This window comes from Pelophylax lessonae, assembly GCF_965119305.1.
Source record: "Pelophylax lessonae genome assembly, chromosome: 1".
Classification (NCBI taxonomy): domain Eukaryota; kingdom Metazoa; phylum Chordata; class Amphibia; order Anura; family Ranidae; genus Pelophylax; species Pelophylax lessonae.
In genome coordinates this window covers 61,311,341-61,338,205 of record NC_138768.1, presented here as the reverse complement: position 1 = coordinate 61,338,205, position 26,865 = coordinate 61,311,341, and the positions used below count along the sequence as shown (strand labels likewise).

Here is a 26,865-nt window from a genome sequence, read left to right as displayed (position 1 = left end):
GAGCATTTTCCCTTTGCTTAGTGAACGACGTGAAGACCTGCTGGCCTCCATCATCCAATCATATGCAAGCAAAAAATGCCTTTTTATTTTATTTTCCTTGCACATATTTGGGTATTCTTTGCAAAGTGCACCGCAATCACTAAAAGTTCTCTGGCAATTTCCCATGCAAAGTGAACAGCCTCTTTGCCTTTAGTAAATCAACCCCTTATATTAGCATCTAAATATGTGTATTCAACAGATGGAACTTTAATCTGTTCAAGGTTTTGCACAGGGGTGTTCGTGGTTGCTGCTTATCAATTAAAAAAAAAAAAAAAATGATAGATTAAATTCAGCATGTGTTTCCTTTGAATTTTACACTGTAATTCATTTTTTAGATATATGAAAGGTGACTGGGAGTCATTTAGATTTAAAAATGTAACATGCCCATAAAAGAGGTTTTTTTTTTGTTTTAAAGTCCCTTTTTTCTATGTGTTGTGAAATGAAATCTAAATGAAGTCATTCGTGAAGGAAGCTGACACTCATTGATTTGAGCTCAGCGTGGCTCAGTACCCTTTTCATCCTATAGGTGTCACCGTTGTGCTTACAGTCTGTACGGAGCGTTTGATTAATGGCGAACTTTCCCCACTCCCAGCTGCATAAACAGCGACACCTGCAGCTGATAAGAAAATACATATAGATTTTATAAATCATTCCATTTTTAAAGGTAATCAGGCAATGATTGCACTTTTGCTTTAATGTGCGACCATAAGAAAATACATGTCTTTCAAGACAATAAAATAACCCATTTATGAAGGTAATTGATTTGATTATATGCAATGTGGTGCATGCTACATTCTATGAAATGTGCTTAGCAATAAATGTATTTGTGCAGTCCATCCCGGTATGGCATGAATACATGGTTACACAGCTGTAATAGAATCAGCATGTCCAGGTTTACTTATTGCTGGTGCACCCACCGTAATGCAGGTATAAGTATTGTATTGTAAATTGGACATGGATTTCTCATTGTATTATCTTTATTTTTAGAGTTTGCAAAAAATGAGATTTAATGAATGCAGTCTGTACATATATAAAAGAAAAAAAAATTCAAATTAAAGTTAAAAGAAGAGGGAAAAATTAAAAGTCAACCACACAATGGCCTAAAAAAAATTCTATGGTAACAGCATGCTTTTTCTTTTTATAATATCAGCATTGCAAAAGAAATACAAAAATAGCTATTATTGGCAATCCAATATACAGTTAACGGGACCGGAAGGTTTTACCCCCCGAATGACCAGGCCATTTTTTGCGATTCTGCACTGCTCTCTTTGATCACCTCTGCAATTTTTATTTTTTGCTCTATAAACAAAAAAAATACGACAATTCTAAAAAAAAAAAAAAAATATATATATATATATATATATATATATATATAAATATATATATATATCACTTTCTGCTATATAACATTCCAAAAAAAAAAAATTGAAGATCCAATGTTTTCATCATTTTAGGCCAATTTGTATTTTGCTATATATCTTTGGTAAAAAGAAATCCCAATAAGCGTATTTCGATTGGTTTGTGCAAAAGTTATCGCGTCTACAAACTAGGGGAAAGATTTATGTCATTTTTATTTATTTATTTTTACTAGTAATGGCGTTGATCAGCGATTTTTAGCGGGACTGCGACATTGCGGCGGACAGATCGGACCCCTAACTGACATTTTTTGACACTTTGGGGGGGGGGGGGTCCAGTGACATTACTACAGTAATCAGTGCTAAAGATATGCACTGTTACTGTAATATTGACACTGGCAGGGAAGGGGTTAACCCAGGAGCGATCAAATGGTTAAATGTGAGCCTAGGGGGTGTTTTCTAACTGTGAGGGAGATGGGCTTATTGGATCAACACATGGGCCTGTGTTCCTAAATAGAAGGAACACAGGGGCCCTATGATGATAACTGACAGAACAACGGTCTGCCTTGTTTACAACGGCAGACCACCGTTCTGGCTTCCAGGGGAGTGATCACGGGTGCCCGGTGGCCCTGCAGATCAGCTTCCCCTCTCAGGAATTGCCCTGCGCCCGCTGGCGGAGGAGCGACATAGGGGTAGGCCAATTCGTGCAGCCAAGTCAACCTGCTGCAGTAAATCTGCAGCGGGCGGTCGGCAAGTGGTTAAGCCTAGTAAACACGGGCCGAATGTAGGGCGGCATTGGCCGGTTAAATAGAAACCGGCCAACATTGGGCCCATGTGTACTGCAGCTGGTACGGCAGAAGACGGCCGTTCGGCTGGTTTCTGTCAAAGTGGCATGACCGAAAAAAAGTCTGGTGATCGGCTCCTGATCAGTCCTCTCAGCCAATTGCTGCGAGCGCTGACTGGAGTGTTCTGGTGGTGGTGGGGGGGGGGGGGGTCCGTCTCCCTGTCATAACACAATAGCACAGCAGTCTAGGCAGCACATCACATAGTTAGTACATCAGCACATCACATAATTAGTGCAGAGGCTCCTCCCAAGCTGTCAGTTTTTTTTTTGTTTTTTTTTCAGCCCTGCTGGGTTGAAAGAAAAAAAAAATAGTCGTGTGTACCAGGCTGAAGCTTACTAAAAAAAAATCTCATTTTTATATTTTGAGTGTTGCCTATCTTCTGACCATTTCTTTCTACAACTTCCTGGATTCCCTGCACACTTTGCAGCTTTTACTCTGCAATGCGCTTTCAATTTCTAAAGACTACATATCCCATGGTACCTTGCTGCTTGCAAGCAGTGATTCCTGTAGTGACCTCTGCTGAGAGTCTGAGGCAGCCTCTACAACCCCAGAGCTCCAGTGATCTCTGGAGGGGCAGAGCAGAGAGCCGGGGACTGACAGTCACCAGCACTCTGCTCCCAGAAGAGAGTAGTCTTTGATTGCTCTGTTCCCAGTCTTGGAAGCAGTCGGGGGCAGGTGCAGCATCAGACCAAAGCTGCATCCACCTAGGTAAGTATACCAGTTTTTTTTTTTTTTTAATAACCCATACTTCTCTTTTAACAGGAGTAGGCTATAAATAATATAACCATAGATATGCTTTTAGAATATCCGATTGCCTCTTGGGGGATCAGGAAGAATTCTTTCCCCCCACTAGAGCAATTTGGTTCATGCTTTATTGGTGTTTTTTGCCTTCCTGTGGATCAACTGTGTGTGAAGGGGATTGTGCATATGAAGGTTTCTATTTAGGTGTGCTGGTGTGTGTTTTTCTCTGTAGGTTAAACTGGATGGACTTGTGAGTTGTGAGTTATTTGTATGGTGTGAAAAGGGCCAATAGAAAATTGTTCACCCATACACGTGCAGTGGTTTGCAGAAATTCCAACGCACTATTCTCAATGCACACATTCCTGTAGAGATGGCTATATTTGAAGGTGGGTACTAAATCGACCACCGGCTGGAAGCATGTATAGTCAGAGAGAGTGATGTCACCAGCACACCAAGGTCTTCAAAATAGGTCCAAAGCTGTAATCAGCGATCACATCGCTAAAGCAGAAATCAATGTTTTGGAGCCACACAGAATCCCTTCATCAGGCATGCCATAAGTCAATGTTACTGAGCCATGCAGGACCCCTTCATCAAGCATGCCATAAATCAATGTTTCGGGGCCATGCAGGACCCCTTCATCAGGCATGCCATAAATTAAAGTTTCGGGGCCATGCAGGACCCCTTCATCAGGCATGCCATAAATCAATGTTTCGGGGCCATGCAGGACCCCTTCATCAGGCATGCCATAAATCAATGTTTCGGGGCCATGCAGGACCCCTTCATCAGGCATGCCATAAATCAATGTTTCGGGGCCATGCAGGACCCCTTCATCAGGCATGCCATAAATCAATGTTTCGGGGCCATGCAGGACCCCTTCATCAGGCATGCCATAAATCAATGTTTCGGGACCATGCAGGACCCCTTCATCAGGCATGCCATAAATCAATGTTTCGGGGCCATGCAGGACCCCTTCATCAGGCATGCCATAAATCAATGTTTCGGGGCCATGCAGGACCCCTTTATCAGGCATGCCATAAATCAATGTTTCGGGCCCATGCAGGACCCCTTCATCAGGCATGCCATAAATCAGGCATGCCATAAATTGAAGTTTCGGGGCCATGGAGGACCCCTTCATCAGGCATGCCATAAATCAATGTTTCGGGGCCATGCATGACCCCTTCATCAGGCATGCCATAAAGCAATGTTTCGGGGCCATGCAAGACCCCTTCATCAGGCATGCTATAAATCAATGTTTCGGGGCCATGCAGGACCCCTTCATCAGGCATGCTATAAATCAATGTTTCGGGGCCATGCAGGACCCCTTCATCAGGCATGCCATAAATCAGGCATGCCATAAATTAACATTTCAGAGCCACTCAGGATGCCTTTATTAGGCATGGCTGATAAAGGGGTCCTGCATGGCTCCGAAACGTTGCTTTCTGCTGTAACAATGTGATCACTAATTAAAGCTTTGGACCTTTTTTGGAGATCGTTGTGTGCAGAAAAACGCAGCTCAATGGACATGGTGTGTGCAAGCTCTTACTGCTAGAAGTCTTTTTCCACCCACTACTCTGTACTATCTAATGTCACCCTTGAACTTTTCTCCTACTTGAGATCATGCCTGGTCTTTGCTTCATATTAAAATAACTGCCCTCTTCAACCTTATATACATCTTTATTTATACATTTCATTCATGTTTCCACATTTCCCTTCTTTCCCCTGGACTGTACATATTATGTTTTTCCAGTTTCTCCTGATTTGTTTCTTCTCTTTAGACCTTGCACCTATTGTGTTGCTCGTCTCTGAACTTGCTCTATCTCATCAATAATTTTTTTGCAAGTGAGGTCTTCATATTTAACAGCTTTCCCCACCAGCCATGCATGAGTTAAATAGAAGTTGTAGATATCTTAGAGGAAAAAACCCTTCTGCAGGTGGTATTTATGGCCTCTGCAGAACAGGGGGCTGCATTCACCTATCAAAAACACATAACACAAGCAGCCCTGGCACTTTACGGTGCACATGTCTATGTTCTAAGGTAAACGTTATTCCACACGTCTCCCTGTTCATTAAAAAAGGCCCAGCATTACTGGAGAGTTGTTGTAGATGTAACCAAAAAAAGAAGGGGGTGGCAGGAGGGTGTATGTACACACGCACACCAACTCTGAGTAAGTGTATGAGACATTATTAATGAGGCCACTATACTGGGATTCATTCATAGTGTTTAGGGATTTATAGAAGCAATATTGTGCAGAAAAAAAAAATTTAGTGCACCATACACAACTTCTAACGCTTGCAATAAAATCTGTTTCTTAAGGCAACTTTCCGAGCAGACCAAGCATATAATCTTGTTTTAATTTAATTAACATCCACATTACATAGCCAGAGTCCTGAAATAATGTCACTCTTTTCTCCCTCCCTCCAGAGCTCATGGTAAATAAATAAGCAAGGTTCTTTGTATTTGCAGTCCTGGATCCAGACTAGAGCTGCAAATTAGTCGTGTTTTGGTCATGTGCGGTGCATGGCTGTAAAATACCATCATGTGTATAGCGCTGTTCATATATGCTCTTTATTCACTTGTGCCAGACCATTTTTTTTTAACCTGTTTTAGCTGCCTTTTTATAGCTCATAAACAAATTAAGTGATTTTTTTTTTTTGGAACCAGTGAAAGGACTACTAAGAACTAATTATGGACAGGTTTACATAACAGAACAATTGATGAGATTCATGGAAACGTTTGGTAGTGATTTAAGAACCAAGTAATACAATTCTTAACCTAAATCATAAATGTATTTTATTTATTTATTTATTTTATTTATTACAGGTACTTATATAGTGCCGTCAATTTATGCAGCGCTTTACATATATTGTACATTCACATCAGTCCCTGCCCTCAAGGAGCTCACAATCTAAGGTCCCTAAGTCACATTTATACATATATTAGGGCCAATTTACATAGGAGCCAATTAACCAACCAGTATGTCTTTAGAGTTTTATATTTATTCACATCACAAAATTGTATAATCTAATGGCAATTGTTGGAAAACCATTGTAAGATCACCACCCACACATATGGTTGTGCAATCCTACTGGCTTCCACAGAAAATATATTTTAGCCACACCAAGCACTTGATAGTCTGCTAAAGCTGAAAAAACATCACTGAATTTTCGGTGTGTTAAAAACTCCAGCGCCATCTTTGCCAAAGTTTCGTGCCATGGCTGCATCTTTGTTCCAATTTTTTAGGAAAAAATTAGAACGTTCCTAGCCGATGAATTGTGAATGTGTCTAAAACACACCACTTGAAAATGTACTAAATAAAAAAGTCAGAGGTGTGACTTTAATCTAAGTCAGCCTTTCCCAACATTTTTATCCTAGAGGAACCCCTGCAAAGCCAGTTGTTAGTCAGACCTTCTCTCTCCATACGATCTCCACAACGAACCCTTGCAAATAAATTTTAGGGCATGGGGAACCCCTGCTAGAACTGATTAATATGGGCTCAGTGGGAACATGCACCTTATATTGGTGGTCAATGGCAAAAACTGGCAGGCACCATCAATTAACCTCTGAAGGAACCCCGGTTAGGAAAGGCTGATCTAAATCAAAAGACAAATTGGAGGAGATTTACTAAACATGGTGCACCCAGCATCAGGTGCAGCTGTGCATAGTAACCAACCAGCTTCTAGGTTTTATTGTATAGGCTTATTTGAACAAGCTGAAGTAAGGAGCTGATTGGTTACTATGCACGGCTACACCAGATTCTGGGTGCACCATGTTTTAGTAATTCTCCTCCCATGGTAATCCAGTTGTTTCCTGCATCCTCACCCGGTTTTATGATTGTTCTGGCCTATATGGCACAGCAATATTTTTGTACAATTCAGCCCTAACTAAGTAGATGGCACAATCTGATTGTACCATGAATGGCTGGTTTAAGGGACAGTAGTTTTTTTTGCACTCAGTCATTTATCTCATCAGTAAATCCCATTGGAGCACACTGCAGATAGATTTCCTTGCCCTAAAAAGGCCTATCAGTAAAAGTGGCTACATGGCAATTGTTCCTAACAAAAAATATGAAGGGAGTGTAATTTGAAGTTTGTTTGAAGATATTAAAATTGATAGGCATTGAATTGTATATATGTGATTGGTTCAGCTGTATTGGGATAGATAGATAGATAGATAGATAGATAGATAGATAGATAGATAGATAGATAGATAGATAGATAGATAGATAGATAGATAGACTAAGTAGAGATAGATAGATAGATAGATAGATAGATAGATAGATAGATAGATAGATAGATAGATAGATAGATAGATAGATAGATAGATAGATAGACTAAGTAGAGATAGATAGATAGATAGATAGATAGATAGATAGATAGATAGATAGATAGATAGATAGATAGATAGATAGATAGATAGATAGACATTTTTGCTCAGACAATGCTTTTGGTTTTAAACATGGATCATCTTTGCAATTTTAGTTTATTTAACATTGTACCCAATTATTTTTAAATATTCATATTATCTTGCTTTTACATGTAAATCTTTCTAAAGAAGTAGATAAAATTTGGACAGTGTACATTAAGTAAGAAGATTAGGTACACCAGTATAAAAGCAAAGTGCTCCCTGGAAATTATAGTAAAAAAAATAAAAAGTTGGCAGATTTGCTGACTTACAGTACACTACTTATATCTGTGAGCATTACATATAATTTATATATATATAATATGTGTGTGTATATATATATATATATATATATATATATATATATATATATATATATATATGACATGTTATAAGAAAAATAATCCAGCATCAGCAAAAAAAAAAAAAAATATATATATATATATATATATATAAATATATTTTTTTAAACAATAAGACACTGATCTAATATCTATCTATCTATCTATCTATCTATCTATCTATCTATCTATCTATCTATCTATCTATCTATCTATCTATCTATCTATCTATCTATCTATCTATCTATCTATCAAAATATTATTATTATTTATTATTATTATTATGGATTTATATATCACTAACAGTTTGCACGGCACTTTGCAAACTAAAGGGAGACAGACATCACAGTTACAATACAAAAGGGTAAGGGAGGGCATAGGTTCTGCTCATATACCTGTATTGACCACCAGTAGCGGGAAGGGAGAGCATGCACTAAAAGCAAGGAGCGATACCTAGACTATTGTTGCAGCCTAGTCAAAATTCACCAGTGATTGTTCAATACATGTAAAACAGTTTGGAATTTATTATTTGCTCATTTATATAATATGTGTTTTTTTTTTCTACCTGACTTGGCCCTTGGAGCAACATGGGTCCACCAGTGTGATAAGTTTGACATTAGTACTTTAAGTGTTTATATTACATTCCAGTTCCTAGAAGTTATTGCAATCTCTTATCACAGCTAGCAGTTACTGTTTATAATGCAATGGGGGTCTGCCTGTTTGCTATGTGTTTACCCCCCCCCCCCCAGCTTCTGTTTACATTACAAAGTTTTTGCACAGGGCTGACCTGCTTGAAGACCAGCCTGGTTGTATAGGACACGCAAAATGGTTTAAAGGTTATGACCGAGATCCAGTCAATCTGACATCTAACTGTTCTAATGACAAAAAAATCCCCAAAGCATGAAATTGGAATTAAATGTGTGATTATAATTCAAGTACTGTTTACCCAAAGCCCCAGGGACTTCTTAAATAAATACAGAGCAAGTGAGCTAGATAACATTTCTTATGCTTTTCTAGAAAAAATAAAATATAAAAGGAAAAGTTTTGATCCCTTTAAGTTAAAACTTTTTTTTTTTTTTTTTGTAATTTTGCTGAAAACAGTTGTCATGCATGTTGTGTCATAGTGGCTGTATTTTGCTGCCACTTGGTGTAAGGAAAGCGCTACCTTGAATTATTAAAGTTGATTCGAGGAGAATAGCTATACGCTCGAATGGCATTTATTTCGGCATATGCAAATTATTTAGTTTCATTTGGGATGAGTTCCCAGGAGCCCTTCTTTGCTGTGATGCTCTGAATTTGGCAGGCTCCAGCCAAGCCCCAGTCTTTATTTTTTATTTATTTATTTTTTTTGGGTTAGTTGGTGCTCTGTCAAGAATATAAAGCCTCTCACTCTTCCTCCTTAAGATTGGTAGAGTTAAATTAGTAAACAAGGGAATGTATATATATATATATATATATATATATATATATATATATATATATATATATATATATATATATATTATATACACATATATATATATATATATATATATATATATATATAATTTTTTTTTATAATATAAATATATTATACGATTGTGGGTTATTTTGTACATTTTCTATTAAATTTTACCCCCACAGTAATATTTAATTTAATATTGAATCCATGTAGTTGGTTGTGTATCATTTTGGGATGGTTTGATCTAGTGAATGCCTTTTGCCATTTATTATTTTAATTTTTAACGTTCTTATTTTTCTGGTCCTTTGTAGTATTGATAAAGTGAAATCTAGAAAGGTTTATTTCTTCATTGCTGATATTGGTATACTCTTATTATGACATAACATTTGGTTTGCTGCTTCTGTAGTGCTTGTCATCGCTTAACCCCTTGTATTGTCAGTGAAAGAATTTTGTTGTCACGTGCTTCATCAGGTGCTCGTCAGGGCAGTTATTTATTTCTGGGTTTTTTTTTTTCTGGATCTGCTTTTTCATCTTTTTGCCAGTATGGATTAAATATTCCGTGATTTTAGTAAAACGAGTGGACTTTTTTTTTTTTGTACCAAAAATAGCTTATGGTAAAATAAGTGACATGATATGAACACTTCCAAACCCCCTTCTCAAAAAAAAAAAAAAAAAAAATGCTCTATTTTTCCTGGTGTGCTGATGGCCAAGGAGTCAGAAACACGTACTGACTTACTCCCTTTAAGCTAGGTCAGAATGCGTTTTTTAAAATTTATTTATTATTATTTTTTTTTTTCCAACCCCCCCCCCCCCCTCCTCCTTTTCTGAACTGGGTTCTCAAGCAGCTGCGTACAATGCTGGGAGCCAGCCAGCAGCAGAGACAGATGGTATAGTTATTAGATGTGCATCATACGAATCCCTTCCTGCCACTCGCTTTTTAATCAAATTAAAACAAAAAAAGAAAGAGAGGGAGAGAGAGAGAGAGGGGGAGTCAATTAACTGCATTTGTATTCTGCACAATAATGGACCCTCTCCTACTTTTACCCCAAGGCAGTTAAGTGGAAATTTTAAGGGGAGAGATAGGGGAGGGGGTGAGCTGAAATCTAGCATTTTCCCAAAAAAAAAAAAAAAAAAGAAAAAATTGAAGAGTCGGAAAATCTATGACTGTGGACTGGTAATTTCCGGGAATTTTTTTTTTCACGCGGTCTGCAAAGAGTTAATTACCTACCCTTTTCATTTCGAGCAAAAAAAAAAATGTTTTTTTTTTTTTCACGATTTAAAGAAACCTGCGCAAAAGAAAACATGGAAAAGTTGAATCTCTCCTCTTGTATGCACTAGGAATTACAGCTAAGTCAGTGCTGGGATGCTTTCCAGATTCGCTGTGGAAAGTTAGCTGTCTGACAGAAGAGTACTAGCCACCTCCCCCCTCCCCAAACGTCAGGAATGGTCTCTCCCTGCTTTGCATATTCACCATGCTTGGCCTGGCCATATGGGAAAATGCGACTGAAGGAATTGTTGTGAAAAAAGGGACAGCGAGTTTGAAATAAAAAGTTGTTAAGAGTGGTACTGAAGAGAAAAAAAGAATCCGATACTATGTATTGCGCGTACCCAATCCCAGGACTGGGTGGAAACTCTTTGATGTACTACTATAATGGGAAAGCGGTAAGCGAAGTCTGCAATTAAAGGTGTAATTCTGACAAGTTTTATTGTTGTAGAAATGTGCATCACATGAACGAGTCAGGACTGAGAGAGGAAGAGGAAAAGAAAGCACACAGAGTTGCAGAAAGCAGCCCATAATCTATCACTGCTAGTTTCTGTGCCTCTGTGTTCTCTATCCCTGTGCCTGGGACTCGGTTACTGTGTTGTCTGCATGTATAGGAGCCGTGTCATTTCTGCATGCATTTCTCCTCTACACTCATGTAGAGTTATCATGTGTCTGTATATATATATTTATTATTTTTAATGCTTTGTACATAAAATACATTTTATTTTATTTCCTTTTTAACATTTTTTTAGATATATTCTATTTACGTATATTTTGTTTGTTTTCTTATATAGTGATCCTGTTTGTTTGTTGTCTTTTTGTTTTTTGTTTTTTTACTTGTAATGTTGTGCTTCTTCTACTTCCCTTTACTTTAACAACTAAGTTTGTGTTGTAGTTGTTTTTTTTTTTTTTTTTTTTTTTTCTTTAATGCATTTAGCATAGTGTTTAACAAAAAAACAAAAATAGGCAACTCCTCAAAAAGTCTTAAAAATAAAAAATCACAGTAGTGTGTTACAATAGTACAAAGTAAAAAGTACAATAGTAGTGTGTAGTGTGTTACAATAGTACAAAGTACAATAGTAGTGTGCCATAGTATATTAGGTAAAAGTGATTTATTGGAATGTTTGTGTATGCTGTAAAGAGAAACAAATATATAAAGTGTTTAAATGTATGCACCTTATATATTTGCATATATCTATCTATATCTATAGTTTTATATATAGATATAGATAGATAGATATTGAATATATATATATATATTTAAATATATATCTTTTTTTATATAAATAATAAGTGTGTGTGTGTGTGTGTGTGTGTGTGTGTGTGTATATATTCATATATATGCAAATATATAAAGTGTAACATATATATATATATATATATATATATATAGATATATATATAGATATAGATATAGATAGATAGATATTGAATATATATATATATATATATATATATATATATATATATATATATATATATATATTTAATTATATATTTAAATATATATATATATTTTTTAATATAAATAATAAGTGTGTGTGTATATATTCATATATATGCAAATATATAAAGTGTAAACATATATATATATATATATATATATATATATTTATTTGTTTACACTTATTATGTTTGCATATATATGTATATATATTGTGCAGCACGTATAAATGCTTGGAGTTTATTTTTATTGTATTTATTTATTTATTTTTTAAATTGTATCTATAAAGTGAGGTTGAAGTATGTGTGGCATTTGCTTGCTGTAATCCAACCCAACTGCAGGTTTTATTTTAGCATCTGGAAGTTGATTTTCCCCTTGGTATGTGCCATGGGAAAGAAGAGGCATTTTGGTTTGTCCTCAAGGAAAGGAAAGAAAAAAAAAAACAACCAGAAAAAAAGAGATAGCAAAACAGAGACAGAGACATATAAAAACTAGGCAAAAGTATCAAGATAGGCAACTCACAACGTTTAGGGGTTTTATTTTTTTACATACTCCTTCCATGTTTACACCTTCTCACTTCCTCAGGTCCTTCGCTGCCCAGGTCAGGGGCAATAGGCCAGCAAGAAGGTAGCCCTGTCATGTTCTCCAACTAGGCCTGCTGTTCTTGGAGTAACATGGGCCAATAATGTTGGGGTGAATACATCATTTATTATGCTATACATTTTTAGAATTTTTATGCACCATTGTCTGCTGTGTTTGTGTATTTATATGTGTATATACAGTATATCTATATATATAAATATATATCTATATATATCTATATATATATATATATATATATACTGTGTGTGTATATATATATATATATATATATACACCAACACACATTTTAAAAAAATGACACATATTAGCAGCACACATAGAAAATGTACACACACTTAAATTGTAGTAGTCTTTTATTATGGCTATAATGAATTTCTACACCTGCCTAGACACCTAATCTATGTGTTTTGACAATAGATACAATTCTGCTTTATAATGAATTGGTGACAGCAGAAGGGCCTGATAAATACTGTAAATGATCTATTAAAATGAGGCGATAATACATTTGAAATCAAAACTGTAGACCGAAGAGTTGCCAATTAATCCAGATGAATGGAGGCCAATAATCTATGTTTTTTTTTTTTTAATAGCACAACATTTTTAATTTTTTTTTACTAGTACATCTTAAAAATGTACATTATTACTACTACTAATTATTAAATTTAAAGGAGGATTTGAGTGAAAAGCAGGTTGCAAAGATATAGCTGTGATTTTTTCGTGACTAATGCTAATTCTGTGCCGTAATATACAAAAAGCGTGCGCTCGTCGAACAGATTTTTTTTGTTTATAATGGAGCGGGTATTGTTCTGGCAGGGATTCCGCATTGTACGGTTTTTGATATGGTGCCAGACATCTTGCAGAGAATGTGTATGCCATGCATTTTCCCGTGCAAAATATATTTCGAAGCCTGTGCTGCTCTCCTTGTTTTTTTTTGGGGGGGATATCTTGCGACAAGGATAAATGTTTGGGATACCCTGATCCATTATAATATACTGAATTTCATATCGTGCCTTACATTTATATACACACATATATATATATATATATACATTTTGGTCAACCAACATTTTTACACTACAAAAAAATTCAAGACAGGAAATAAAATTTGTTGGCAAAATTCCTGCTTTTCACAATTTAAAAAAATTGCAGTGGACAGGTGTCCTAGAAAGCAGGTGCAGAAGTAATGATGCACTCTTTTGCATGGCCTTGCTATTACTACATTTTGGGAATTTTTTTTTTTCTTTTCCTTTTTTTTTTAATCTTCACACCATTTTTCTGTCAGTTGAGGAATTTCACGACATCCTTGATGAATGCAGAGATGAAAGGCTGTGCAGCAGACAAAAATTTCAGCACATTCCTTAGAAAAAGATAAGTAGCTATTGTACCAGGGGTCCTGATTGAATAGTTTAACTCAGCCCAGATAAACGGACATTACTGAGAAGCTTCTACATGACATCGATTTCGAATTTTTGCTCTGCATGGGTCTTTTGTGTTGCTGCAGTTTCACAGAATGTCTGTAGCATCATCATTATCAGCTGCAACTGGAGTCAGAGCTCACATGTGTTAGTTACAAGAGAAAAAAAAAATAAAAAATTCCACCATCTTCGCTTTGAATGAAAGTTAGGTTTATGTTGATCGGGTTGTAGTAAAGCACTCAGATAACACCTGGCCATTGTTATTTACAAATGATTTGGCCCTTTCCATGACATCTAGGCCTTTTCTGCACTGAAACGGTTAACATCAGCTATCACAAATATCCGCACGAGTTATATCATTTAAGGAAACCTACAATTAGACTAATTGCCCTTCTATTTCCAAGTCTTTTGGTTTTCTTTTTGAATATTTGCAGCATTACTGAGATGTTCCCTGGCTTATACCTTAATTCTGTCTGTGCTACTTTTTTCCTTTTTTTTATTTTATTTTTTTAATTTGCTTGTTTTTGTTTTTTGTTTTTTTTGTTTTTTTTTTATATTCTTCAGATTAGCGGAGAGATGCATAAAATAAAATAATAAAACATAATGCATGATGTAATGTTACAAGAAAAGTTTAAGGCATGCATCAGTACACTGGTTGTGAGTTTACTACTTATTCATTTAGTTATCATTTTTGCTATTTTATTTTATATTATATATTGATAATATATATATATATATATATTTTTTTTATTATATATATATATATATATATTTTTTTTTTTTTAATATATATATATATATTTATATTATATTATTATTTTGTAATATTATTCCCTTAGGCTTACTTGCAATTTCTGTTTTTATTTTTTAATTTTGGCAGTTTGTGTGCAATTCTGCTTTGCATGGGTTTCTTATAGCCCCAGATAAGTTAAGCCATCTAACATATGTCATTGATTGTAACGGTATACCCTCCCCCCAATGCCACCAATTCCTTAAAAAGAAAAAAAAAAAAAAAAAAAAGAAAAAAAAATAGTTGTGTTACAGGTTTTCTTTGTTCTGCTTATTCTTTGATGACTAGAAGTCTTGAAAATAATATATTGAAACCTCTTCAAAGTTTTCTGTTGCGTTCTTGGGGGCAAAGCCGAGATCTAATGGCTTTAAATACCTTTCCCACTGATCAGTCAGGAAATTGAGCAGAAGAATAGTTTGCTTCCTGTTTCAGTTGAAATGTGTTTCTCATTTACTACGCTTACTTGGAAAAAAAATAAATGTGCGTGTGCTTGTTGTGCCATTTCATATATATATATATATATATATATACAGTGTTTTGGGAAAATAAGTGGCATTTGAAAGGGTGATGAAGAAAGTTTACCAGACTGGAAGACCCATTCTGTCTAATGCCTTGTACACACGCAACGATTGTTGGCCGTGAATTTTCGGCCAACGTCCGATTGGCCGATTTTCGGCTTGTTAGTATGATGCTTCCGATAACCGATTTTCCATCAGTCAGTACAGATTTCGGCAGACAAAAATCAGATGAACAAGACTGGGCATGCTCAGAGAAGAAAAAACACACGGAAAGTTAACCAGCACATGACATCACTTCTAAAGTTGGTTTTTGTTGGCCGAAAAAATTCATGTGCAGTCTAGAGCACATTTCAACCAACACAGCAACACTGGACAAAAGATGGCCGATCGGTCGGCCAATAATCGTTGCGTGTGTACGAGGCTTTAGACCAGGAGGAACCTCTGAGATTTTGCATTCACAAAGCCATGGTTTGGTTTTTTTCGCCTTGACATACCTAAACTTTAGTTGCTTGGCCTGTCTAAAGAAGGGCCTTAAATCCTTGAAAGCTTTAACTTTTTGAAAAAAAATAAAAAAAATTAGAAAGCATTGAGTTTACCTGTATATTACATAAAATATTCTCATTGTTAGTTTTTAGGTTTTGATTTACTCATCATAGTTTTGTAAGGCTTCCAACTGCTTGCATCCAAAACAAAACCAAACTTTACACCAATTTTTTCCACAATTAAGTGTATTTTTTGTGTTTTAAAACAGTAGAATATAGCCAGAACCTTGCAGACCCTCAATGTTTTTTTTTAAATTAAAGCCTTCTGCTTAGTTGATATATGCTAATTCGATTTCACCCTGCTTTTATATGTTATCAAGGTTTGGAAAAATATTTAATGTATAGTATGTCCAGGTTAACTGGAAAAATAAAAAAAGCCATGGTTTGGTTTTTTTCCCCTTGACATAACTAGTAAATTATCACCTAATGGTGATAATTTATAGAAATGCATGCTTTTATAAGAGCATTCTTAACTGATTTGGACTGTTCTTTTCTGTTGTCATTGAAAAATATAATATTTTGCACTGAATTTATAATCTACATATAAATAAATGTGCACATATATTCTCGTTAAACTGCTTTGCTGTAATAAAAATCTATATTACGGTATCCTAGTAAAAAAAGGAATATTTCATCTGTAATCTGCCTTGTCTGAGTCGGTTTTTCTCATCATAATTAAGTGGTTCTACACTGGTTTCTCGAGAACTCAGAGGATGATGCATTTCCTAATGCACTGTACATACATATGTTATGTGGTTCTTTGAGCATGCAGGCTTTGGGAATATGGAGTGGCTTTTTGTTTGCACTAATAATCCATAGAGGATCCTGACTTTTTTTTTTTAAGTTAATTGTTCTCTTTCCCATGACATTTTTGTAATGTGTTTTTGTCCAGAGAGTGGAAACGTAAAATGCCAGCGTTTTCACGCCAGATTGCTATGGTGATCTTTCCCCACCCCCAACCTCGTGCATTAGATTTTGGTTCTGAGTGAAATTTGGATTATAGATGGAATAGTAGGTGTAAGAGAAACTGGAGTAGTGTGAATGAGCGAACTGTAAAGGATATTAGTTGGGGGGGGGGGGGGTCTTAACCACTGGAAGTTTTGTAAGTTGGCTGTTTCTCTCTAGAGATCAGGACTGTTAAGGCCAAATTACACTCATCCTAAGACCCCTCATTGTTTAAGTAATTGCTGGAGGGAAGTGGAGTTGCAGCTGTTGGGAAAGGTTTGAAGATCAACACAGACCATGCATGTTAACATTGGACGAAAAGAGCTTATCATACCCAGAAATGTTTGAGTTCAGTATGCTCTTAACATGAACAACCTGCTGATCCCCAGCTGTTGAGGAACTAAAAGTCATAGCATGCGCTGTCAGACTCTAGGGTCTCAATCCATGTAGGACCAACATTTTCTCTGCTGTTTGTTACCCTTCCAAACAGAAGATTATGGCTGCTCAAAAAATGTGTGATTGCTATATACATATAACATATATACACTATATTACCAAAAGTATTGGGACACCTGCTTTTACATGCACGTGAACTTTAATGGCATCCCAGTCTTAGTTCATAGGGTCCAAAATCGAGTTGGCCCACCCTTTGCAGCTATACAAGCTTCAAATCTTCTGGGAACTTTTAGGAATGTTTCTATGGGAATGTTTGACCATTCTTCCAGAAGAGCATTTGTGAGGTCAGGCACTGATTTTGGATGAGAAGGCCTGGCTCGCAGTCTCCTCTCTAATTCATTCCAGAGGTATTCTATCGGGTTTGGGTCTGGACTCTGTGCAGGCCAGTTAAGTTCCTCCACCCCCAAACTCACTCATTCCCGTCTTTATGGACCTTGCTTTGTGCACTGGTCCAAATGATTTGGTGGAGGGGGGATTATGGTGTGGGGTTGTTTTTCAGGGGTTGGGCTTGGCCCCTTAGTTCCAGTGATGGGAACTGTTAAGGCGTCACCATACCAAGACATTTTGGACAATTTCATGCTCTCAACTTTGTGGGAACAGTTTGGGGATCACCCCTTCCTATTCCAACATTACTGCGCACCAGTGCATAAAGGAAGGTCCATAAAGTCATAGATGACTGAGTTTGGGGTGGAGGAACTTGACTGGCCTGCACTGAGTCCTGACCTCAACCAGATAGACCACCTTTGAGATGAATTAGTGCGGAGATTGCGAGCCAGGCCTTTTCGTCCATCATCAGTGCCTGACCTCACAATTGCGCGTCTGGAAGAATGGTCAAACATTCCCATAGACACACTCCTAAACCTTGTGGACAGCCTTCCCAGAAGAGTTGAAAGCTGTTATTGCTGCGAAGGGTGGGCTATTCAATATTGAACCCTATGGACTAAGACAGGGATGCCATTAAAATTCATGTGCGTGTAAAGGCAGGCGTCCCAATACTTTTGTTAATATAGTTTATATGTTTTAAAAATGTGTTGTGAATGTCTTTTAAAAGGTAAAAAATACTGTTCTATTTTGTGCTTGACTGGTCTGGGCCTTGACGTATCCATACAGCATTGCTATGTCGGAATGGAGTATGAAGGTCTGTGTCAGATTTAGGCCTGGTCTCTTTGAAGTCTAGAAATCATGTGACTGTTCCGTGACTGGACATTTCAGTGGGTATGTTGGGAAACCATCAAGGTGTTGCTACAGAAAACATCAAACATATTCCCTGTACAGCTTTTTTGTGGTAATTTTTAACATGTTGAGCACATATGTATGGTGAAGATGCAATAAATGGTAGAGCATAGACTTCTGGAAGACGTTTTACTTTGCAAAGCAACCGTTACAGCTCACAATTAGGCTATGTGGTCAGTTCTAAAAGGGACAAGGCCCTTCTGAGTGCTCCCCATTGATAGTATAAGGTAGGGCAGTGTTCTCTCTGAACCAACACTTTTTCCAACCCATCCGTTAAAAGGTTTTGACGTGGTAAATTTTCAAGTTGTTTAGTTGTTGTTTTTCACATGGTTCAACATGATTGTTCTGGGATCATGGGGAAGATTTCCTATAACTTGAGAGTGCAAAATCTGGTGCAACTCTGCACAGAAACCAGCCAGCTTCCATGCTATATTGTCAAAGCTTAATTGAACAAGCTGAAGTTAGAAGCTGATTGGCTACCTTGCACAGCTGCATCAGATTCCGAGTACTCCAGTTTTAGTAAATCTCCCCCACGTCTCTTGTGTCCCATTTGACTATTATTTTCTGCTTTACATATTAGGTACATGTTACACAGATTCAGGGAATTTAGAAAACATCAGTTTTTTCTGTGGAGTAGCTTACAGTCAGTAAAGTCATACGTTTGACAGTCTAAACATTTTTTGGGTTTTAGTAAAAAGCCAGAGGACTCCTTATTGAGCAACTCTGCCTCAAAGGACAGGAGCTACCATAATTGTACAGAATACAGATTAATATAGAAGTTCCAGACCAATGATGAGGTGATAAAGGGTTTTATTCATATTTACATTTAAAAAATACAAATTAACCTTTTTTTTTGGGGTTCCTAATTGGCCCCTTTTATCATGGCTGTTTCTGGAAAGGATAACAATAGTTTAATGCTTGAATGGGTAAACAAATGAAATAAAATAAGTATTAGGAGAAGGCTCCGGCAACAGAATGTTAAGCCTTGGCATTGGCTTTGCGATCAGCTGTGTATAATCAGACTCTTACCAGCAAATGTAAACTCTTATACAGGGAGAATGTTAGAACCCCTAAATTATACTGGATTGTCCTTTGGATCAGTGGTCACCAACATTTCGAACCTCACAGACCACTACATTTACAATTTAAATCCTGCAGATCCTAGCATGCATTTTACATGCCTTATACCCACAATGCTCTTGCTTTCTGTTCCCTCTGGCCCCTACCCCCCCCCCCCCCCCCCAGCTGCACTCTGCATCACACTGCTGCCTTACATTGACTCATCATTTGATCCCACTTCCTTTTCCAGCCATGTGCTCCAGCTCGGTGCTCCCTCCCACAGTCTGTGATCAGTTCTGCCATTGGAAGTCCCCTCCTTCTCATCTCCCGCTGTCTGCTCTACTCCTGGCACCTCCCTCTGAGTTGACAGGAGTCGGACCTACAGAGGAAGGTTCGGGTATCAATGCGCGCTGACAGTTCTGACTGTTAGCGCGAATTGAGAACTACACAGGAAACAACATTGGCTGGTATACATCCGCTACAATGTTGATTTACGGCAGAACGCCTAGGGGCCACCAACATTTTCTAGTGGACCATCAGTGGTCCACAAACCACTGGTTGGGGACTGCTGCTTTTGATTGTCCTTTTAAAGTTTTATGTTTAAATATAGTTACATAGTAGGTGAGGTTGAATAAAGACAATAGTCCATCCAGTTCAACCTGTGTAGGTGTGTGTGGCCGTAATCATCTCACATACCCCTGAATGTTCTGATCCTTGAGATGTACGTCTAAGAGTCTTTTGAAAGCCACCATACTACCCGCAGAAACCACCTCTTGTGGTAGAGAATTCCACAATCTTGTAGCCCTAACAGTATAGAAACCCCCACGTTGCCTGAGGTTAAAACGCTTCTCCTCTAATCGCATTGTATGTCCTCGAGTCCTCATGCAATCCCTTCGACTGAATATAAACTCTCCATGATCTTTTAACATTTGGTCAAGCACTGTTTTTTTTTTTTTCTGGTACCACATGTATTTCACTTGAAGTGTCCTCTAGATTCCTTTTCATTTCTGTGAGCTGCTAAACCAGAGCCCTTCTACAAGTCAATAAGGTACTGTGAAATTGATCTCTATTTAGTTCCCGTGCCTCTTACCTCTATCTCTTACAGGACTAACCTGAATGTCCCTACCAATGTAATACATAGTAGGACCAATTTGGTGACAAGCCAGATAACCTACCAGTAATAAATGTGCTGTACACAATTGCCACTAGGCAACAAATAAGGCCACACCCCAGTATATAATATGCCCTTCAGTTATAAATTCTCTTCCAGGACATCTTCTTGAGAGCGATTACCTATATCATAAACTTGTGATTGAGAAAATAGCATCAGGAAAGGGTACTCGGTAGGCATGTTGTGGTAAAGGCCAGTACATTAATAAGCATATTAAATTCTGGAAGAGAGTCCTTTGTTTTCTAGTTCTATCACAAAACACAGAAGTTCAATGGAAGTCAAGAGATGTGTAAGCCCACACCCACTGACCAGCTTTTACTGTGACAGGGACTCAAGGAAGTATGTTTTCTTTGGAGGTGTATCACTGGCAGTACAGGACCTTTTTAATTCTATTTTGTATGTTTCTTTGTTGGAGCACTTGGAGAAAACTCAGAGGAAGCACAAACTGTATGCAGTTGAAGCCCTGAAGGCAATGGAACCTTGAGCTTCCAAGTGCTGCAAAGTATGGGTCTTTTTAAATTAACAATGTTGGTAATGTTTCAGTGAAAAGTCCACAGAGCTCAATTATATAAATGGTGCAAATGTGGCTATAAGTTGCACCACCACTCTTTTTGAATTGGGTTTTGTAATACTCCAGAGTACTTTACAGAGTAAATACATTAGGTGGATTATTAAACCATGTTCTCTGTAGCACTGCAAATAATAAGCACCTATATACTTACCTATATTTACTGTGGTAAATATAGCTCTTGTGAAAGATGGACTAAGCTCCATCGAAACGTTGACAATAAAATTTTGTTGCTTTGACCTCCGTTGCAAGACCCATAGGTACCACTATACTTTTTTTTTTGTATTTGTATGGATATGTCTTTGTGGGTGGGCAGCCGGGCACATACCTCATAAATAGAGAGCAGTGGCTACCTTTGGGACCATATTTAAGGTAGTAGGGGTTTGGATTTTTGCATTTGAACTGTGACTTTACACTAGGCCTAGAAATACCTAATATGATGCAGACCGTTTGATAATTTATTTTCATTTTAATAAAAAAATATTTTCAAGCAAACAAAAAGGAAATGCTATTTGTTCAGACAGTTAGAGCCGGTTCACACTGGGACGACTTGCCAGGCGAGTTAGTCCATTGTATGGGGCTCCTGCCCCTTTTTAGCGCTGCGGTACCATCAGGGTACCCTGCCTGCATGTCCGCATCATGGCGGGCGGCCCCCTTTTAAGAAGGCTATTTCCTATTATGCGGGCCTCTATGGAGGGGCTTGGAGGGCAACCTCCTTGTCCCCTTTTTGCTGGGTCCAGTAGGTGGTATATTGGTGGGCCCTAAGTCAGCGTCCCCTTTGTGGGATCACAGTCGGGGGCCCTCCCTTGATTGTTACATCAGATCCTGAAATAGTTTTCACAGATGCGAGCCAGCCTGCTGGGTCTGCGTCCACAAACCTTGAATGCTCAGATAGCGAGGATGATTCCTCTGCTCCTCTAGCCACGCATGAAAAGGCGCTGGTGGATGCACTGTTTGGAGGTTGCAACTGATGCTGCGTCAGAGGCGCCGGTCCCTTTCGGCATCCACAGGCCCTCCAAAGCGGCGAAGGGTGTTCCCCTTTCCACTTACTTTGTAAACATTGTCACAAAACAGTGGCAGAGAGTGGCAGTCTCCAACTGCTCTGATGGACATCTGGAGATTACTCTGCGAACTCTGAGGGAGTTTGGATGGATTCTGAACCTTCAGAAGTCTGCTTTGGTTCTGTCCTCAAAAACTGGACTACCTGGGTCTGACTCTGGACTCGGCCTCAGCCAGAGGGTTTCTTCCTCTATAGGAACTCCAGCCATTGCAGGAGACAATTCAGCTTCTATTGTTCAGCAGATGGTCATCCCTCCGGGCTTGCATGTGGATGTTGGGCCTGATGGTGTCCACCTTCGAGGCGGTCTGTTTGCACAGTTCCACACAAGATCTCTGCAAAAGAGATTCTGGTAAAATGGGACACTGATCCACGGTCTCTAGAGGTGGCTTCATTCTCCGGCACTTTGACAGGGAAAATCCTTCTCCCCCTGTACTGGACGGTTGTCGCCACGGATGCCAGCCTTTCCGGGTGGGGAGGCGTCCTCAGCACAGATGTGCTCAGGGGGTCTGGATTCTGACAGAGTCCCGACTGCCGATTAATGTACTGGAACTCCAAGTGATCAGACTTGTTTAAATCATTGGACAATTCGTCTTTAGGGGTGTCCGGTACGAATTCATTTGGACAAGGCCATGGCCGTGGTCTATGTCAATCACCAAGGGAGCACAATGAGTATCCTGGCGACTCGGTAAGTAGCCGGCATTCTGAGGTAGGCTGCCTATTTGTTCCAGTCCCCCCGAACTCCTGCCATGACTCCTGTGCAGGATTGAGGCAGAAAGGATTCTGGTCATTCTAGTGTCTCCTGACTGGCCTCGCCGGTCTTGGTATGCCGTTCTGGTATGGCTGGTCGCCAAAGCTCCTTGGGGACTTCCTCTAAGGGAGGATCTGCTGTCCCAAGGACCAATCTTCCATCTTGCTTTACAGTCGCTGGTTTTGATGGCTTGGCTGTTGAACGCCAGGTGCTGAAGGATAGAGGTTTGTCTGAGTCGGTGATTCCTACGCTGTTGAAAGCTATGAAATCTACTTCTTGGAAGATCTACCGTTGTACGTGGAAGACGTACATTGTGTTATGTGAGTCTCATGTGGATGGGATCTTAACCTTCCTTCATTAGGGGGTTGAACAGCAATTTGCCTTGAGTACCATCAATGGCCAAGTATCGGCTTTGGTGGTTTTTTTTGCAATGATCTTTGGCCGCACACTCCCTGGTGCATACCTTTCTTCAGGGTGTCCGACATTTGGTTCCTTCAGTACTCCGTTGCCACCCTGGGATCTTAATTTGGTGATTTCAGCTCTACAGAAGCCTCCCTTTAATAATATTCGGGAGCTTTTCCTGCTATCGCTGTCCCAAAAAGTGGCAATTATTGCTGGCTTTTACCTCTGCGTGCAGGTTGTTGGAACTGGCTGCGTTATCCTGTCGTTCACCTTATGGGGATTCACAAGGATAAAGTGGTGCATCGTCTGTCTGTCATTCCTTCCTAAGGTGGTCTCTGACTTTAATTTAACTGAAGACATTGTGTTGTCTTACCTGTGTCCCAGGCCTAAACATCTGAAGGAAATTGCCTTGCATGCCTTGTATGTGGTTCGGGCAATTAGGGTGTACCTGGCAGCTACAGAGTCTTTTAGGAAGTCAGACTCTCTATTGTGCTCATGGACAGACCTCACAAAGGATTATCCGCTTCCTGTGCGACCATTTCCATCAAGGGTCAGGTTCCTCATTCCCCTGTCAAGGCGCAATCTATTAGGACACCTAGTGCCTCCTGAGCTTTCCGTCGTCAGTGATGCAGGTTTGCAAGGTGGCCACCTGGTTGTTGGTGCACATTTTTACAAAGTTTTTATAAAGTGGATGTGTTGGCATTTGCGAATGCTTCTTTTGGTCGCAAGGTTTTGCAGGTTGCTGTTTAGAGTACCTAGTCCTCTTTGAGGGTGTATTGTTTTTCAGGTGAGCTCCAGTTGTTTATGGTAGAGCTCTATGTTACCTGATTGATTATGGTTACCTCTGGAATTTTTTTTTGATGTTTTTTCCCACTCCTCATGTTTAACACTGCTTTGGGACGTCCCAATGGTTAAGAAGAATCGTGAGCTGTGTCCGTCAATGTACGAAAAAGAAAATTGGATTTTTGACTTATCGTACAATTAATTTCTCTGATGTTCATTGACAGACACAGCACCCACCCCTCTGTGGAGTTGGCGTTCTTCTGACACTGCTTGTAAAAAAACTGAGTGCCTTTAGCTTAGAATGGGTGTATACCCCCTGGGACTGCCCATAGGCGTAGTCAAACTTTTTCATACCTAGTGTCCTACTCCTGTAGGGGGCAGTTTAACCCAATGGTTAAGAAGAATCAGGACCTGTGTCCATAAATTAATATCAGAGAAATAGATTTTACGGTAAGTCAAAAATTTAATTTTTAGAGGGGCACAGAAGAAGCTTTTACATCTAATACAGTTATTATCAGGCATACTGTGGTGTATGGTAGGATGAGTACAGATTTACTGAAAGTGGATCTTTACCATAACAACTTGATAAAAATAATGTTGTTTAGCAAGGAACATACATTCCACATTAATAACTGTGCTACCAAAATTAGTGTGTGCTGTAAATTGTCTCCAGCTTTGCTCCTGTTTCTTCTTGATGGAGGCTGCCATTTTGTTGAGTTTCAGAGCCCCTGAACAGCAGTAAATCATAAAGTGGAACTAAGCCCATCAATTTAACAGTTTCAAAAACAGTTACGTTCCTGGAATGCCAGTATTGCTAACTGTCACATATTCTTGTGTCCTCAACCAAACTGTCAAATCATCAAAGGGCTGGTGTCGTAACTGATCACATGTGGAGCACCATGGCAGTTGCAGATCAAACAGAAGCAGCTTCCATGGTATTAAAGGATAGAAGGTTTCAATTCCGCTTCAAGGCTGTCAGCAGATCGGCCTCCACAAACTCGGTGGTGCCTAAATATGAAAAGCAACTGAGCATGTGCAGGGGGAAACAGTGTATAACTGGATTTTAAACATTATAGACACGTATTTTTTATGTTTTATGTAGCTATATACCTGCAAAAGGGGCCAACCTGATGTCATCTAGCAGGACTTAATTTTTTGACTAAAGTTCCACTTTAAGTGACACAAAAGTTTCAAAAGAACACAGATTAAATTTTTCCATTGTTTGGTTATTTTGAACAGTTAATGGACATTTTTTTGTGCATAAAGCATTTTCCAGCCAAATGAATATTGATTGCAGCTTTCCAACTTAAAAGGAAGATATCACTTCACTGAGGGTGTGTTACTTGTCTCAATGATGTCACTGGCTCCTACTCTTCTGATAAAATAGGGACGGTCTCCGAAATGTCTGGTTCCATTGTAGAATGTGAGATATTCCTTCTAACCTCCTTCACACACAATCACAAAAATGGGGTTCTTGTTAGTTGCCAGTCTACACCTGCCAGGTGTTTTCCGTCTGTGAGAATAAATGGCTCAGTATTGACACACTGGGGATGGTTTACTAAAGGAAAATATCCTGAGCACTGCAAGTGCAGTTGCTCCAGAGCTTGGTGAATTAGATAAAGCTTCACTTTGCAAAGAATACCCAATCACATGCAAGGAAAAAAAGAACAACATTTTTGCTTGTACATGATTGGATGATAGAAATCAGCAAAGCTTCCCCTCATTTCAGAGCTTCCCTTCAGATCTAGCGCAAATGCACTAGCAGTGCACAGTATATTTACCTTTGGTAAATCAACCTCACTACCAGGGAAGTGTTACCGTTACATTATGCTGGCTTTATTGCAATGAATGTTTATTGGGAATGCTCTGCCCGGTATCCTCCTTCACCACTGGCCATGGCAGGTCAGTGAGATTGAAGCCACAGGTACTGGTTCTGCTTCTGTCTTCTGCAGAATTATTTTTGTGTGTTGTATCCAAGTTTGACTTTTTAACCCATGCAACGTTATATGAGATATAAAACGAGGTTCTTTCTTGTGATCCATTCCCAACAAGATAGCCCATCTGTAGTGGCTGTATTACTTTGTGTTTCTGTTTTAGGTATTTTCCATTTATTTTCAGCCACAATTCCTGTCCTAGAGTGAAAACAAGTACTTATGATACTATACTATACTATACTATCCTTTACTATTCTATACTATACTATACTTTACTATACTATTCTATACCATACTATACCATACTATACTTTACTATTCTATACTATACTATACTATACTATACTATTCTATACTATACTATACTTTACTATTCTATACTATACTATACTATTCTATACTATACTATACTATTCTATACTATACTATACTTTACTATTCTATACCATACTATACTATACTTTACTATACTATACTATACTTTACTATTCTATACTATACTATACTATTCTATACTATACTATACTATACTTTACTATTCTATACTATACTATACTATTCTATACTATACTATACTTCACTATTCTTTACCATACTATACTATACTTTACTATACTATACTTTACTATTCTATACTTTACTATTCTATACTTTACTATACTATACTATACTATACTATACTATACTATACTATACTATACTATACTATACCATACCATACCATACTTTACTATACTATACTATACTATACTATACTATACTATAC

The 26,865-nt window shown here is 38.2% G+C and overlaps 1 protein-coding gene across 17 annotated transcripts in view; it reads left to right on the top strand.

Moving 5' to 3' along the window:
• The window catches only part of TCF4 (transcription factor 4), a 646,703-nt gene that overhangs the window by 443,246 nt on the left and 176,592 nt on the right, over nt 1-26,865 (top strand). Inside the window, exon 1 of one of the 17 annotated variants that reach the window (XM_082244110.1) lies at nt 10,612-10,826. The exons of 15 other annotated variants lie outside the window; for them this stretch is intronic. In XM_082244110.1, coding sequence (XP_082100236.1) covers nt 10,758-10,826 — 69 coding nt within the window. In that variant the 5' untranslated portion in view covers nt 10,612-10,757. Of the gene's footprint in view, nt 1-10,611; nt 10,827-26,865 lie in introns of those variants that run through there. One more of the 17 variants, XM_082244111.1, reaches the window with a different exon arrangement.